At 53.9% G+C, this 16,803-nt stretch overlaps 1 protein-coding gene across 1 annotated transcript in view; it reads right to left on the bottom strand.

Moving 5' to 3' along the window:
* TNS1 (tensin 1) overlaps window positions 1–16,803 on the bottom strand; it is a 147,114-nt gene that overhangs the window by 87,948 nt on the left and 42,363 nt on the right. Inside the window, exons 5-11 of the mRNA XM_008073717.2 lie at window positions 14,087–14,136; window positions 11,145–11,316; window positions 7,917–7,967; window positions 6,651–6,773; window positions 6,220–6,284; window positions 4,121–4,204; window positions 352–464 (exon numbers count right to left, since the gene is read on the bottom strand). Coding sequence (XP_008071908.1) covers window positions 352–464; window positions 4,121–4,204; window positions 6,220–6,284; window positions 6,651–6,773; window positions 7,917–7,967; window positions 11,145–11,312 — 604 coding nt within the window. The 5' untranslated portion in view covers window positions 11,313–11,316; window positions 14,087–14,136. The remainder of the gene's footprint in view (window positions 1–351; window positions 465–4,120; window positions 4,205–6,219; window positions 6,285–6,650; window positions 6,774–7,916; window positions 7,968–11,144; window positions 11,317–14,086; window positions 14,137–16,803) is intronic.

The following is a 16,803-nucleotide window of genomic DNA, read 5'->3' as shown; positions in this document are numbered from 1 at the left end:
GGGAAAGAGGAAAAGAGAAAAAGAGGAAGCAGAAACACCGATTTCTTTTTTGTAAGACAGTTTAAGTTTACAAAACACTGCCACACCCAACAGCACTGGCCAGGGGCCACAGCAAGCATCAAGGCCATTTTGCAGAAGAAGAGACTGGAGCTCAGAAAAGTTCAGGAAGTGATGCAGCTGAGACTCCAATCCAAGCCTTATGACTCTGCAGCCCATGTGTTTTGTTTCGTTTTCTTTTTTGTTTCTGTGGTTGTTTTTACTAGCCAAGGCTACCTGTCTCTTAAGAGAAGGAGATGGAAGACAAGAGGAAAGAGGAGTCAGAGAAGGAAAGCCAGAGGGCTGGGCAGATACCTCCTTTAGATTCAAAGTTGGGGATGCCGTGCATGATCACATGGTGCAGAAATAAAGGTTTGTTGTTCATCTTGATGGAGCCGGAGAGCAGGCCACTGAAGTAATGCACGTACCTGTGATGGGGGAAGGAGCAGCTTCAGGGAGGCAGGCCTTTGCTGGTGGTCGTCCCTGTTCACTCTTCTCCAAGAACACTGACCCAACAACGTGCCCCACCCCACCACACACCCCTGACCTCCAGGCCCCTGAGGTCTCCACCCCAGGACACACCTCCCTCGCTACTTGGAGCCCCAGGTAGAGAGAGCAACCAGGTACCACCAGACCTGGAGCTGGGACAAACCACGCATCCCACTTGGAATTCTTCTGCGCCCCCTGGTGGTCAGCATGGACATCTCATTCCTGCTTCACGTCCAGCCCAAGAATCTCCAGCTGGACCAAAACGCTTCCACATCCCTGACAGGCATTATGTAGCTGCTCACTACTGCACAAGGCAGGCTCAACCATCAAACAGCGCTGACACCCTGACACCGAGCCCAAAGCAAGCTTATGCTTTATACTTGCAGCCCACAGACCCACCAGCCACGTGATAGACCAGGAAATAGTGATAGTTCTTTCTTTAAATCACACTAAAGTGCACCAAGTCCCTCTGTGTCAATTATTTCATTCATTAATTGAGAAAACTAGCTTCCAATATGTATCCTTATCTCTAGGGTCAACAATTCTCAATTCTTTAGCGAAGATCTGTAGGAAGAATGGAAGGATTCGCCCACATCCTCTCCTTCTAGACAGAGAGGGAAAATAAGGTCCAGAAAGGGTCACTGAACTCCAGACGCACAGCAAGAACACAGAGCCAGGAGTGAGTGGGGGGAGAAGGAAAGAAGTTTGGACTCCAAGGCAGCTAATAAACTAGAGGTCAATCCTCTGCCTCTGATTGGCCGGCACTTCCTCCTTTTCTGAGTCAGCTAGACCAATCAGAATGCATCCTGAGGCTCTGAAGCAGCCAATTGGAGCTCTTTGAGGAGGGTGGGATCAGAACTTGCAGGACCATGACAACTCTCTCCTCGGGTTTCTGGGCTCCTTGGCCCACCTCCAGGCCTGTAAGCCTCTGCCCCAGGGGCTGGGTGGGGTCTCCTCAGACTACTCAAGAAAGATAATCTGATGGGCAGCGCCCACTCCTATTCAGGCCCCTGCCCCGCCCCCAGCCCCGTTAAGCAAGCCGGAAACCTGGAATGGCAGTTCCTATCAGATCTCCTGATCGAGCCAACAGGATGTGTCTGTGTGCTGGGGACAATAAGTCCGGGGGCGGGTGACAATGAATGGGGGAGCTACAGGCAAAGCTCCTCCCTCTCTCCCTCCCTGCCCTCCTCTCTTCCAACTGCAAGTGACACTGACAAGAAGGCGGGAAAATGGCAAGGAATACATAATGAACCCAACAGTTACACTTTCACATCTGGGCACAGAGAGAGTGACCCACCCACAAGCAGATGTGGTGGCAGATATGAGTTGCCAGACAGACACAGATAAAATTACATGCACACACACACACACACACACACACACACACACAGAGAGAGAGAGAGAGAGAGAGAGAGATACAGCCCAACTGCGTGCTGTGTAAGCACGTACTTAACACCATGAAATCCCTGGATAATCCTATTCCTGAAAGGTAATACGATTCCCAGTCTCTAAGCTCTCACTGCTCCACTTCAGAGGTGTGTCTGCTCTTCCCGCTTTCTCCAGACCACACCGTGCCATCATAGTAGCCTGTTTCTCTGCCAGCATCCCTATTCTTCAAAATCAGGGGCCACACCATGACCAGGATCAGCGAGCCAGAGACTGAGAACCAGGTATCTTGACCAATAGTTACTTTCCCCCTGGGAAGACTCATTGATCCACAGCTACTGTGTCCAGGGGCCTAAGCAGCATTTTCTGCCCCAAAAGACATCTGGTTTCTGATCACCGACCCAGAGGCTGGCCATCAGTTTTTTTGTATGGTGATAGGTTCTAAGGTGCTAAGTGGCAAGGTGTTAAGTAGTAAGGTGCTACCTTGCCTGAGCTTCTGCTTGGGCTTCCCACTACAATGGTGGAAACAGTCCTCAGCAGGGATAGCACACTTCTGTCAGTCAAGCAAGGGGGCAGGGTGATGGGGTGTGTGTTGGGACCCTCAGCATGATCTGAAAGGCTCCAGGACCTGCAGCGATGGGGTCTGGTTGGCCCCGTCGGTGTGTCCAAGGGCTAAAAGAGCAAATGGGCTGCTTTGGCCTCCAGGTCTTTGCAACTGGTGCTGTTCCCTCTGCCTGGATCCTTGACCCCAGACCTTCACTTCATGCGTCCTTCTCCCCACGCAAATCTCACCTTGCCTGTCACCTTCTCAGAAAGTCCATCCATCTGAATCAACCCTTCTCGCCCACCCATCACTCTCTGGCCATCCTGGCTTGTTTTTGTTTTTTTTTTCTTCATAACTGATCCCTACCTGGAATGATCTTGATTGCTTGTACATGAGCACCATCCACTAGGAGACAAGCCTTGCCTGACAGACTCAGCGCCAGATCCCCAGGGCAGAGAACGGCATTGACACATCCCAGGCAGGCAAAGGCCCACAACTCCTAGCCACAAAAGGAGTCGGGCCTAGTCCCACTCTGTAGATCTCCAGTCTGGGCTTGGGTTTCCCACCATTCTGGCTGCAGCCTACTCAAAGACCACCTGATCCTGATACTGCCCTGTGCCTTCCTGCGCATTAGACATTACTGACCATGTTACCCACAGAGCAGAATCCTTCAGGACAGTGAGTAGAGTAGCACAGCCCAGAGACACTTCTCCAGCCCGCGTGTCACTAGGCCTCCACATACTTCCCATTCTGCCACTACTTTCTATGGACCCCGGTCATATCTCCTTCCTAGGCTAAAGCTTCTCATGTGTAAAATGGGGATGTCCTAGACTGTCATTTGGGAGCTCACTATTATTCCAGTTTGGGCTAAAATCCACCTTCTCTGAGAGGTACTCTCCGACCACCCCCATTAAACAGCCCCCCTCCCATCAGCTCCATCTCTGCAATGCCCTCCCATCAGCTCCATCTCTGCAATGCCCTTTTCTCTCTTTCCCAGCACCAGAACCATCTGACACTGTCTTGTTTGTAAGGTTACTTGCTTGATGTCCATCTCCCAATGGACTATGAGCTCACCAAGGGAAAGGATATGATCTGTTCACCTAGAAACCTCAGCGCTTGTGGCTATCATAGCATTCCTACACCTTGCCCAGTGAATGAATGCATGAAATCATCCCTGCCCTGCTTCCTGCCAGGGCTCTTGTGAGACTCCAATGAGACTACAAGATTGAAAGCTCTCAGTAAAATGTTTTAAAACTCTCCCAATAGAAGGTGACCCTTATCGTGAGTCTCGGTGACCTCCCATGGCAGACGGCAGTGACGTCAGCCTTCCGTAGACTCATCCAAGCACTGAAGCAATCCTGCCACCAGAGCCAAGAATCACACATGACTTCTTGTACAAAGGGCTTCTCACCCCCAGACCATTACTTCCCCACAATGGCCCCACTGCTCTTAGCCCAGCCTCAGAAGCCAACTGCCATACCAACCCGCGGTCACACATCAGCTGGCCCACTCACCTGTGTCCCTGAGCTCATACCACTCCCAGCTGGCACCGGAAAACACGCACCTGGTACACTCCACCTAGGCACCGCCATCCCACCCCTGGTGGGGACACAAGTCTCGTCCCCTTGTATAGTGAGTACACATGTGTGAGTCCTAGACACCCACCTTCTTTGGGATGGTTGGCCAATGGGCACAATCTTATCTTCATAGAACCGCTTCATTGCAAACCGGTCCAGAGCCTGGTCTGCACTGTGGGGAGAGACAGGTGGTCAGAGAAGCCAACTCCCATATCCAAGAGCCCCTCGCCCCCGCCCCTGTCTCTTCCCCAGTCACCCAGTGCTGACACATTTTCAGGAAATGAGCACTCCAGCAACTCTCCATCCTGTGTGGTGCAGCACTCTGAGCTGGGCTTTAGGGCCAGACAACTCGGGAGTCCACATCAGGGCCTTGCTAGCCCTGTGTCTCTGGGCATGCTCCCTCATCTTTGTGAACCTCACTTTCCTTGCCTGTCAAATGAGGGTGGTAACTGCACCTTCCTTGAAGGCCACTGTACAGCTGAGTGAGGGGACACCCGTACAGAGCTTGGCACATGTGGGCACACAGTAGGAGTGCAGGAGTGTTCACCATTAAGCAAAAAAGAGGCTGGGTTGGGTTGTTCAAAGTCCCAAAACTACCGCCAAATGACAAGGCCCCCACAGAACATCCTCCCTGTTCTCACTGAGAGCATTTGGAAACCAAAAGGCAGTTCACCAAGCTCCTCCATTCCTGACTCTCCGGTGACTTTCCATTGCTCTTACAGCAAACTCTAAAGTCCTCAGTAAGGCCCACAAGGCCCCTTGGCTCCGCCACCTTCCAGCTTCCTCTCCTCCTGTTCTTTCCACACTCGCTCAGTTTCAAACATGCCGCCCCGTCGTGTTCCCGCCCTTCCTCTCCTATCAGGGTATGGGCTGAGTCCCAGCCTTCCTATGGCTCAACCCTTCCCATCCATAATCCAGTGGGATCACAGCATCACCTGCTCCAGCATCATCCCGCCAGGGCCTTCTCTGACCACACACCCCTCCTCACCACTGTCTTCCTCTAGTCTCTGTTTTTTCATGGTAATTATCCCCTGCGACACGAATGTGTTTATTTGCTCATTTAACATCTGCCAGGGCAGTGGCCTGGCTAGGCCCTCTGCTCTACTCGTAGCACCTAGAACAGAGCCTGGCACAGTGGCCATTTAGTAATCACTGTTGAATGAATGACAGACGGACAAATAACCCCTGGCCTGCAGAATGGGATCAGAACAGAGGCCGGGTGTGGCGGCTCACACTTGTAATCCCAAGGACTTTGGAAGGCCGAGGCAAGAGGCTTGCCTGAGGCCAGGAGTTCAAGACCAGCCTGGACAACATGACAAGATCTTGTCTCTACAATTAATTAATTAAAAAAAAATTAGTCGGGCATGGTGGTGCTAGTCTGTAGTCACAGCTACTTAGAAGGCTGAGGTGGGCCGGGAGCGGTGGCTCACGCCTATAATCCCAGTACTTTGGGAGGCCGAGGTGAGAGGATTGCCTGATCCCACAGGTGCGAGACCAGCCTGGGCAACTTGGTGAGACCTCATCTCTACAATAAATAAAAATAAAAATAAAAAACCAGAAGGCTGAGGTGGAAGGATCACCTGAGCCTTGCAGGTCGAGGCTGAGGTAGCTGTGAGTGTGCCACTACACTCCAATCTGGGTGACAGATTGAGACTCCAACTCAAAAAAAAAAAAAGTTGAGATCAGAACAGGATTCATCTTCGGCTTGTTCCTTATTCTTGCTCCAAATATCTAGGCGGGAAGAGGGCACTGCTGGCCAGAGGCAGAGGGACAGATGACATGACATAACCTCCAGATGGTTCCACCAGACACAGATCTGATCCAACATTTTGTTTTTGTTTTTTTTTAACTCCCTCCCTGCTCACCCAGGGAAACGGAAGGCAGTTTGGCAAGGAAAAGTGGCCCCAAGAAGCAGGCTGCCTGGGGTGCTCATGGCAGGGCCTGTCTCCCAGAGCTGCCCCCACCAGGCTCCCAGACGGACTCTCCTCTCTCTTGTCCTCTGTCCACAGACTGCTGCCTCAGAGATGTGGGCAGGCACCTTCTCCTCTCCTCTTCTGGGGGCTCCAACACCCATCCTCATTGCCTCTCATCTCCCCTGTCCTTATCCATCCGTCTTCCCGCCCCACCCAGAGAAGAGAAGGAGGGAACACTATGTTCAGAGGATGGGCGGCTTGGGGCCCCTCTCACCTGGCAGAAATGTTGCTGTAGTGCATGTAAGCCGCGATGACAACTCCTATCCTGCCTCGGTTTCCCTGAAAGAGCCCCAAAACACAAAAGCCTTTATTCCTAAGGCCGGCCCTCCTGCCTCAGAGCCCATCCAGAAGGCTTGGTGGAAAAGGGGCAGGGTCTAGAGAGAGGGGTGTGACTCTAAGGGAGAAAGAAGGAGGGCGGGGGACACAGGGGAGGAAAGCAGAGAGAAGCTGAATCTCAGAAAAGCATAGCTGATCATTCACTGCTGGGGATACAAGCTGATATACCTCCACTTCTTGGGGGTACCCCGGGACAGAATCTACTATACCCTAGAAAGGAGACTTGCATGCTCACACAATCCAGGCACCCACACACATCCAAGGATTCGTCCAGGAATCCACACACACACCGCACAGCCCAGCTCTGACCTTGTTGTGCAGAACAACGACATTGTGCGGGTCTGCGTTGAGCCACGTGTCCATGGCCTTGCAGATGCTGCAGATCTTCTCCAGAGCTGGCGTGTGGAGGTCAGGCCAGCCAAATTCCAGGACCTGTGGCCCAAGCCGTGGGTGAGAAGAGGACAGAAGCCTCAGAGAGCCAAGCAGGCCAGGGGGAGCAGCACACACCATGTGCCAGCACGGAGACGGCAGCCCCAGCTGCTGGCTCCTGCTGCAACTTGGCTCCTCCCTGCCCGTCAGCCCCTGGGAGGCAGGCATTTGGAAGGCAAAGGCCATAGCCCAGCACTGGAGAGCCTGGGTGAGGGTCTGGGGTCTGGCACTCACTCACCGTGGGGCTTTAGACAAGCCCTGCCCCCACTTTCAGCCTCAGTGTCCTTAGATGTGTGTAAAACAGAGGCTTGGAGCCGATGACCCCAAGGTCTCTACCACATGACTGACCTCAAAACATGCTGAGGAGCCCCCAGGCACTGTCCTCAAGCTGGCCTCCTATGGACAGCCCTGGGGCCTGGCTCAGTGGGGGAGAGAGAGAAGTAAGGGACTCCCTGATGTTCACGGCTCTTTTCCAGGCCCTGGACACACAAAGCACCCATTTGTCAGGACAGCTGAGAACGGTGTGTAGGGCACAGAGGGAAGATCTGAATAGCAATCTTCAGGCCCCTTGAAACCTGTCTAAGCTCACAGAGCTTTAAAGGAAAACTTCTGCTTGGGAGACCCAGAGACCACACCTCATCCAGCCAGTCCACTTTCAGTGGCACAACCTGAGGCCCAGAGAAGTCTGTCACCCACCCCGAGGTCACAGAGCAACAGGCTCTGAATCCAGGAGCCAGGAGCAGACGTCCATGGCCAAGTCGCACACACAATTCACTGAGCAACGGAGTAGACGCTGGAGGTGGGAAAGTCAAAAGCAGTGATTCCCAACAGTTTTCATTCTCAAAACTAAAACATCTCACCACTCCAGCCTCGCCCCAGAGATGCTGTGTACTCCCCAGAGGGGCAGACCTGGTAGAGAATCACTGCCTCAAGCTTGCTTTCTGTAATTTGCATTATGGAAACACTAGATATATTCTTTTCCATCTTACACCCGTAGGACGGCTCAATGACTTCGAATGGGTTTTTCAAACTGTCACAGCACTTTTGCCCAAGATTCCAGTGTGGGAGACCCCAGAGAGGGAGCCCTCTATTCTCCTTTCCTTCCAGGGGGAAGAGGCCCCCACCCCAAAATGGCCACTGGCTTACCTTGGCGTGGAGCTTCGTGATGTCAGGTCTCCGCTCGGAGAGGTTGAACAGCTAGAAGGAGAAAAAGAAAGTATGAGGAGGTGAGGGTGAAGAGGGCTCGGAGTGGAGGGAGAACCACTGCAAGGAAGCCCACTGGTCACACCGGGGACTGTGGTGCCATCTCTAACTTCTTCTGGAGAGACTACCCCACTGCCAGCCAGAGCACCGATGCCCTCTGCCAGCCAGGTCCCCAGCCAGGGCCAGCCACGAGCTCCCTGGACTTCCTGTGCTCACTCACTCTCTCTCTGTAATAGATGTTCTTTTCATGCATGAACATACAATAGAGTCCCATCAGACGGACGCCCACCAGCAGGAACTCAACAGGGAGATGTCCTCATGGGGAAAAAGAGGGAGGGGGAGAAAGAGAGAGATGCAGATTTAGCCACTCCCCTAGGTGAGTGGCCGTCCTAAACAGAAGATGAGACAGGGACGGAACGTGTTTCAGTTTCCTCATGCATCTCATCACACTGAACAGGAGTCCAGCAGCGTGGGATGATACGTATTGGGCCATCTCTTGTTTCCATTTCACGTTTGACTTCAGACCTCATCTCATGAAGATGCAACTTTTCTGATATCCTTCATCAGAGGGAACAAACCATCCTAACGGGCCCACTCAGACCTTTGGCATGCCTCTCCCAGCACGTGCCCTTCAATGCTTAGCCACACCCCACGCAATTCCCCCGTCTCTGGAATTCCTGCCTCTGCCTCCAACGGGGTGGGCAGAACTCCCCACCCTTATCCCAATGTCTGGGAAACTCAAAGATCACGGTGTGGTCTCCTGGGGAGAAAAGAGGACCACCCAGTCTGGAATAAGCAGGATGGGGAGAGGGGTGGCAGAGCACAGAGACCCACAGAATCCTGAAATCAGGAAGTATCTTAGGAGCTCTCTGGTCTACTTTTGCTCCCTGTAAAGGAACACATTTTGTTTTATCAGCAACGGCAACCACTCGGTCAGTATCTACCACCTGCCACCCGTGTGCTAAGGATGTTACATCTAACAGCCAGCTTAACTCTCTCAACAACCATCAGAGGTAGCCAATGTGATTAGACCCATTTTATAGATGGAAAGTCTAAGGCTTAGTGAGGCTAAGCAGCCGAGATCACGTAGTTAGTAAGAGCAAAGCCAGAATTGTTTGTTGTTGCTATTGTTGTTGTTGTTTTGAGTTGAGATATTGCCTCTGTCACCCAAGCATCGACCTTTTGGGCTCAAATGAACCTTCTGCCTCAGCCTCCCAAGTAGCTGGAGCTACAGGAACATGCCACCGTGCCCAGCTAATTATTTATTTATTTGTTTATTTATGTATTTATTTGAGACAAGGTCTCAGTATGTTGCCTAGCTGGTTTTGAACTCCTGGGCTCAAGCAATCCTCCTACCTTGGCCTCTCAAAATACTGGGATTACAGGCATGAGCCACCACACCCATCCAGAGACAGAATTCGAACCCAGGACTTTCTAATGCTTAAAGCCAGTCTGGTTGTTTTTTTTTTTTAATTGAGTCCAGGTCTTGCTATATTGCTCAGGCTGGTCTTGAACTCCTGGGCTCAAGTGATCCTCCCGCCTCAACCTTCCAAAGTGCTGGGATTCCAGGCATGAGCCACTGCACCCAACCAAAGTCAGGCTTTTAACAACGCCCTAACATAGGGAACAGATGGGTCTCTATCGTGGTTGAATAGTGCCCTCAAAAATTCATGTCCACCCAGAACTTCAGAATGTGACCTTATTTGGAAATAGTGTCTTTGCCGTGTAAGTAGTTAAGGATCTAGAAGATATGAGATCAACCTGTATCTAGGGTAGACCCTAAATGCAATAACTGATGTCCTTATAAGAAGAGGAGAGGACACACAGAGAGACACAGGGAAGGGGCTACGTGAACACGGAGGTGGAGATGGGAGTGACGTGGCTACCAACTGAGGAATGCCAAGGACTGATGAGGGTCCCCAAAAGCCAGGATGAGGCAAGGAAGGATTCTTCCCTGTGGAATTCAGAGGGAGCCTGGCTCTGCCAGCACCTTGATTTCAGACTTCAGTCCCAGCCCCCAGAACTATGAGAGAATAAACTCCTGTTATTTTAAGCCACCAACTTTAAGGTCCAGTCATCCCCTAGCATCCAGTGGGGATCTGGGCTCGGGATCCCTCTACCCCACCCCACCCCCTAGATGGATGCTCAGGGTCCTTATATAAAATGACATGGTCTTTGCATGTAACCTATGTACATCCACCCGTGTATGTTCAATCATCTCTAGATTACATATAACACCTAAGCAAGGAAAAGGCTGCGTAAATAGTTGTACTGTATTGTTTGCATTTGTGGTATTTTGTATTGTTGCATTGTTATCTATGGTTGGGTTCTTTTCTGAATCTTTTCAACCTTTTGAGTCCACAGATGTGAACCCATGGATAGGGAGAGCCAACTGGACTTTGCTACAGCAGTCCTAGGGAATGCATGCAGTCTCCATCCCTCCTCAAACACCCAGGGGCAGCTGCCAAAGGTGGCTGGTCCAGCCCACATGTGCCTCCTTGTACAATGAATCTGGGCCCTCCTCTGGGGCCAAGGCTAGGTCAGCCTTTCCACACTAGAGACCACTGCTGGCACCTTCTGCACGTGACAGGTGACTCCTCTGGGACAGGCCACAGAGGCAGAGAGCAGCAACACAGGGTGCTTTCAGACGCATGTTGCCACAAATCTGTCCCAAGACTTCTCAGAGGCCATGCTAGTTCTGCCACTCCCTGACCCTATGACCTTAGGCAAATAATCCCATCTCTCTGTGCTCCAGGGCCCTGCCTTCTAGCACTGCTGAGAGGGTTAAGTATGTGGAACACATAGCCCATAGCAAGTACTCGATCACCTAAACTTCGGCTGTGACTCTCTTCTCCTGGCCAACACACACACACACACACACACACACACACACACACACACACACACACACACAAACACACACACACGTGCGTGTATGTGCACGGTTCCAGATGCTGCCTTCCAGTTCCAGGTATACTCCTTAGAACAGATCTGGGCTGGACAGCAAGTGAAGATTCAAGTCACAGGAGCTGCGGGAGAAGGACAGGTGAACACAGGGAAGAGGCCTCTCAGGCATAGGCGCAGGTGACAGGAACACCAGCAATGAAGAGGTGGTGAGCGGATGGAAGGACAGAGGGCGCTGGGCAGGCGGGCAAGAGGCCCCATCCTCACCAGGTAGCTGCCTCCATGCTTGGACTTGAGCATCTGGGCCACCTCGCGGAGGTTGCTCCGGAAATTCTCCTCATTGGCTGTGCTGGGGAAGGAGACGGCGATGATCCTTTCTGTGACGTACACCAGGTCCAGCTCACAGCTGTCCTCCATGGTCCGGCTCACACTCATGTTTCTGGGGAGACAGCAGGCGGCGGAGGGTCCAGATCAGAATCCAGCCCCCCCGAGGGAGCCCCAGATAGCTGCACCCCCTACACACCATGCATGACTCCTTGTGCAACCCGGGGTGCTTGGCCGCACCCCAGCCCAGAGCCAAGGCCAGAGATTCCCCCTGGCAAGGCCAAGTGCAGCCGGCCTGGAAGCGCCAGAAGGAGCAAGCTGGGCCGGGCTGGCAAGGACCTCAGAGCGTTTCAGAACCAAACCGTGATGACACCAGTTCTTAGCTCCCATCAGTCCTTTGGGCACCTCCTTCGACTGGGATTCCTGAGCTCAGGGCTAGAGCCAGACCGGCCAGAAACCCAGAACTCTGACTCCCAACACCCTGTGACTGCCTGGTCAGGCAGCAGTCTCCCAAAGGGCCCCGGATTGCTCTGGAAGAGGAAGGAGAGGCTGCCCTGGGCGCTTTCCAGCACCTAGGAGCGGAGCCTTCGCTGCCCTCCCTTGCTCTGGAGCTGTGGAGTGGGCGGAGGCCTCTGGGGGAAGGGGGTAGCTCAGGTGACAAGCTCACCCAGGTTCCAGGTAAGCCGGGCCACAGTGCGCATTCCAGCCCTCCCAGAGACAGGCCGACTCCTGCCCTTTGTTCCCTGGCTCTCTCCTTGCCTCTGGCAGCTCCCACTGCCTGCCAGGGCTGCTTCTTGGCAGTGGCCTCCCTGATTTCTAAGGGCCCAGGAAATGAGAGGGCACCGAGTCTTTGCTGCCGTGGTGGCCAGCGGCTGCCAGTACCATCTGTATGCCTCGGTGAGAGGGGGAGTCCCTGGGTTGGGCAGCTCACCCTCCTTCAGCCACTGGGGGAGTGGGAAGGGGTTTCCATCTTCTCATCTCTTCAAGGAGAAAGGTCCAGGATGCCCATAGGGGGCGACCCATGCGTGGTTTCTGGAAGCACCTTCACCCTCCCAACCCCAACACCTCTCTACCCATCAGCCGTCTCCTGTATCTCACTTCCCCCTCTAAGCAAGGTGGACAGCACTCACATTTCGTGTTGCTAACCTTTCACGATAGACAGCAGCCAGACTGAAGGGGCAACGGGAAGAACACCACCAGGATGCTTAAAAGTGACCAGAGGAGCCGGGCTCGGTGGCTCAGCCTGTCATCCCGCGCCTTTGGGAGGCTGAGGTGAGTGGATTGCCTGAGCCCGCGGGTTCGAGACCCGCCTGGGCAGCAAGACCTCATCTCTACAATAAATAAAAAAATCAGCTGGGCGTGGTAGCGCGCGCCTGTAATTCCGGCTACTTGGAAGGCTGAGGCGGAAGGATCGCCAGAGCCCAGCAGGTCGAGGCTGCGGTGGGCGGGAGCGGCCACTGCACTCCAGTCTGGGCGACAGAGTGAGACTCCAACTCAAAAAAAAAAAAAATGACCAGAGGAACACTACCCAGGTGTTTAAAAGTAGGGGGGGCCCTCTGGCACTGGAGTGTATAAGCCCCAAACCATGGAGGAGCTTAGAAGAACCCAACCCTCCACCAGGGTTAAATCTGAGCCCAGCTGTGTGGATGGGAGTGGAGATAGGGTGAAGGTGGCCTCTCTGGTGGGAGGACAGGGGCCTGAGGGGGAAGGGGACCAGTGGCCTGAGGTGAGAAGCCCAGTCTGAGTTTAACCCTCTAAGTCCCAGCCACCTCCCATCCCTATGATAAGCTTCTCACAGCAGCCACTGGGGTAGGGTTCCTATCTCAGGCACTGCCTAACCAAGGACAGTTCTGTAGGTGATGACCAGTGTGACAAGAAGCCACATGCACATATACCCCCGGGAAGCCTCAGCTAACTCAGAGCAACTCCCACTCCCCAGCGGCCAAAACTCCTCTTTGTCCTGGCTCCAAGGAAGAGGCTGAAATGTCAGCAAGCCCAGCTCCTCTTGTTCCAGCTGGGAGGGGAGTGAGAGGGGACGTGGTGGTGAGAAGCACAAGTGAGACACAGCCCATCCTGGGCGCTGACCTGACCCTGTCCTCAGGCTGGCTCCCAGGAGGAACGCAAATGGCTGGACAACCTCAGCCTCACCCCCTGCACCCAACTGCCCCAAGTCTCTGTTCTCAGCCATAGGGGAAGGAGGGGATACTCTGAAGAACCAACTCCGGACTGTAGGCAGCTGGCAGCTGGGCCACAACCCACCAGGGCGTCAGCTGCCCAGCAGGGCTGGCCTTCCGACTCACCTCAGGAGTCTCAGACGGTGGAGGTGAGACAGGGAGGGAAGGGACTCTGGATCAGCAAGACACAAAGTCCCCTGGGCATTCCTTCCCCCCAGCCTCTGCCAGCCCGGCCAGATAGATAACTTTCCTTTTATAAACAACCCTCCCAAACCAGAAACCCCTGTCTGCAGAGGGGAATGAAGTCCAACACAGGCTCTGATGCCTGCCAGTCCTGAATGCAGATCCAAGTGCTGCTGTCTCCGCGTGACTGTGTGACCTTTTTCACAAGTCACCTCATCTCTCTGAGACTCCGTTTCTTCATCTGCCAAATGGGAATAAAATACTTAACCTTGTGGGGTCGTTGCCAGGACTAGATGAGCTCATGCAGGTAAATAAGGAAGCCAGCTCAAGGCCTGGCCTGGACCTCAAAATGCGACCACTGCCAAGTGACATCTGCCTGCAATCTCTCCCATGACTCGCATGTTGGCCAACACCACTGCTGGGGGTTTTATGGCTTCAGTCCCAGGGACCCAGAGGTAAGACTGGACAGGAACACATCAAGATCCTATGGCCTATACCCCGGCCCCTCCTCACATGGGCCAAGCATACCTGATGGACTGGGGACGAGGCTGGACACTTGGGGTGACCCTGGTGGAGCCCTGGGAAGGAAAGAGGAGAAGAATTAGGCAGAAGCAGGCAGGATGGCGGGAGGAACACAGCACAGCGCTGACCACAGCAGCAGTCAGGGCCGTGGCCAAACACACCTCTCTTCTCCTCTGCCAACATCCCGGTCCCGCCACCCTAGGCCCCCAGCAACACTACCCGAAGCCGATGCCAATTCCACCTGAGTGTGCCTGCCTGTACTCGAGCCAGAGTACGGAGGGAGGAATGGAAGAAATCCCAGGCTGAGGAACACACCCCACCTGGCTGGCGCCATCTGCACTGAGACACACTCAACAGTTACTGGGTCCATGAAAACACATTTCGCCTTGATTCACTGGCCATCGCGATAGTAACCTCGCATGCAGGATACAGACTGCAACCATGCAAGAACGGGAAGCATGAGAGGGATGGTGCCCCTCTGTCTAGCCCAGAAGCTGTCTTCTCTGGCCACCAGCGTCCCACGCTGCCCTCCTTGAAAGCCGCAACATGGAGTCATTCAATCGAGTTTAGAGACTAGAACAGCCAGGCATGTCATAGAGGAGCCAAGACAAGGTCTAAGGCAATGAGCCATGCTCCTGAGGACCTGCTGCCTGTTGTCTCACCTGCTCCCATCTCCATGGTTGTCAGCTTGTGCCAAACGTAGGCGAATGGACCCAAGTGGGTGCCCAAAACATCCCGGGACAGCAGGATGGTGCAACAGTGAAAGCACAGACCCCAAAGTTTGGACTCCGTGCTCCTGCTGGGCAGGCTTGCCAGTTAATTAACCTCTCTGAGCTTCTTATAATGTCACACATCAAATGGGACAACATCAGAGGTTTGCAATAAGGACTCAAAGCAATTTTGCACATAAGGCACTTTGCATCATACCTGGCATTCAATAAACTACAGCTGTTGTTTCTGTTGTTGCTGTTGTATCAAGTACGACGAAAAGGGTAGTTACTTAGACGGTAGTTACAGCCAAACACTCGCCTCCATGGAAAATCAAAACTCTGCATCACAGCTACCACCAGCAGCCGTCCATCCTTCCAGCCACCTCACACAACGCAGAATCCAAACGCCCAATTTCTAGATTCCTGGGTCCAGCCTGAGTCCTCTGAGCCCACCAACATGTTCCAAATGCCCATGTGCCTCTCAGAGACTGGCTTTTCCTAGTCACCAAGTTGCAGCCGCTTCTTGGAGAAGACAGGACCACGGTCCGCCAAGGAGGAGAGAGACTGAGGTGCAAGTCCCTGGAAAGCTGATGCCCAGGCAGGATTCACACTCCAACTTGATCACAGGGACCCCAAAAAGAGGAACCCCTTCCAGCTCTCCCCCGGCCCTGCTGCATCTACAAGGCAGGACAGGTGGGCTCAGAGGCCCAGCTCCCAATCGAGCTCCAAATCAGGGCAGCGCCACTAAGAAGAGGACTCTCCATCAACTGCCCTGGGAGGAGACTCTGTCCAGAGTCCCTGTCTGAGCTGCCCCTGAGCTCTGAACAGCTCGACTGCAGCAGCCGTGGAAGAAGGAAAGAGCCAAGTGGGACTGTTGGGGCGGGAAGTTTCTCAGTCTCCACAGCTCTTTGGCCCTGAGAACTCGGGTTTGCATGAGTCAGGCTGTCAGGCTGGGGGCAGAGGAGTGAGTGGTGGGGAGGCAGTGGGGAGGAGCAGGAGTGGTTTTGTTTGGTTTTCAAGCCCCAAACCAGAAGCTTCCAAAACTACCCAGCCAGAGGAAGGCAGAAACCCAACACTTCATCCATCTCCATTCCTCTGGTCCCTGATGAAGAGTCCCTGAATCTCCCCAGGCCTAGGCCCTGCTCCAGGCCCCAGGGCCACCCTGCTATAAATAGCCCCTTGGGTTTCATCTGTTGCTGAGCCATAGCCACTTTGGGAGGAAGTCACCCCAGCTGCTTCGAACAACTGGAAGCCACAACTGTAGCCAAGGCGTGAGGTGTGGTCAGGAGCACAGGGCCAGGCCCTGCAAGCCACAGGGAGACGACAGGACACATTGAGATGGGCTCGGCAAGGGAACTGGGGAGCCAAGGAGAGCCGAGAGCCTGCAGAGGTGCAGGGGGTAAGAAGGCAGAGCAGGCGGGAGGCCTGGTTCCTGCTTCTCCACCGCCCTCTTCCGAACGTTACAACACTCCACATTCCTCAGCCTCCCCACCCCAAAAAAGCCAGGGAAGATAAATAAAAACTTGGCCCAAACAGAGTCTGGCCAGGCCGCCTCCAGAGGTGATAAGGCAAAGTCCAAGCCCGCTCCGCTCCATCGGGCTGGCCAGGGACGGAGAGGCAGGGGGAGGAAGCCGCCCTGGACAGTGACCCCACTACAGGGGACAAGGGACACGAACAGCTGGACTGTCATCCCCTGATGAATCACTGGGCTGCCTGCTCACTGACGGGGCTTCCTGTTTTCTGCAAAGTTTGGGGGCATGTGACCCTTGCTGGCAGAGAGCAGACATGCACGGTGACACGTCTGAGTGTCGGTGCACACGGATGCACAGAGAGGACACAGAGGACAACACACTGGCAGGGGCAGGTGGCAGCGTGTGAGCAAACACACCCTGATGCGCCAAAAAACACAGGTGACCTCACAGGTGAGGCTGGAGTCAGGCGCCTTTTGAAGCATGCCTAATCTCGCAGGCTTTTACAAGAGGATGCGAGGGTGTCCAGGCAGCCGGTCATCCT

The sequence above is a fragment of the Carlito syrichta genome, unplaced genomic scaffold (genome assembly GCF_000164805.1).
Source record: "Carlito syrichta isolate Samal-C Ts95f unplaced genomic scaffold, Tarsius_syrichta-2.0.1 Scaffold115728, whole genome shotgun sequence".
In the NCBI taxonomy this organism is placed as follows: domain Eukaryota; kingdom Metazoa; phylum Chordata; class Mammalia; order Primates; family Tarsiidae; genus Carlito; species Carlito syrichta.
Note: the sequence above shows the minus strand (reverse complement) of the source record. Positions and strands in the feature narration are given on the sequence as shown.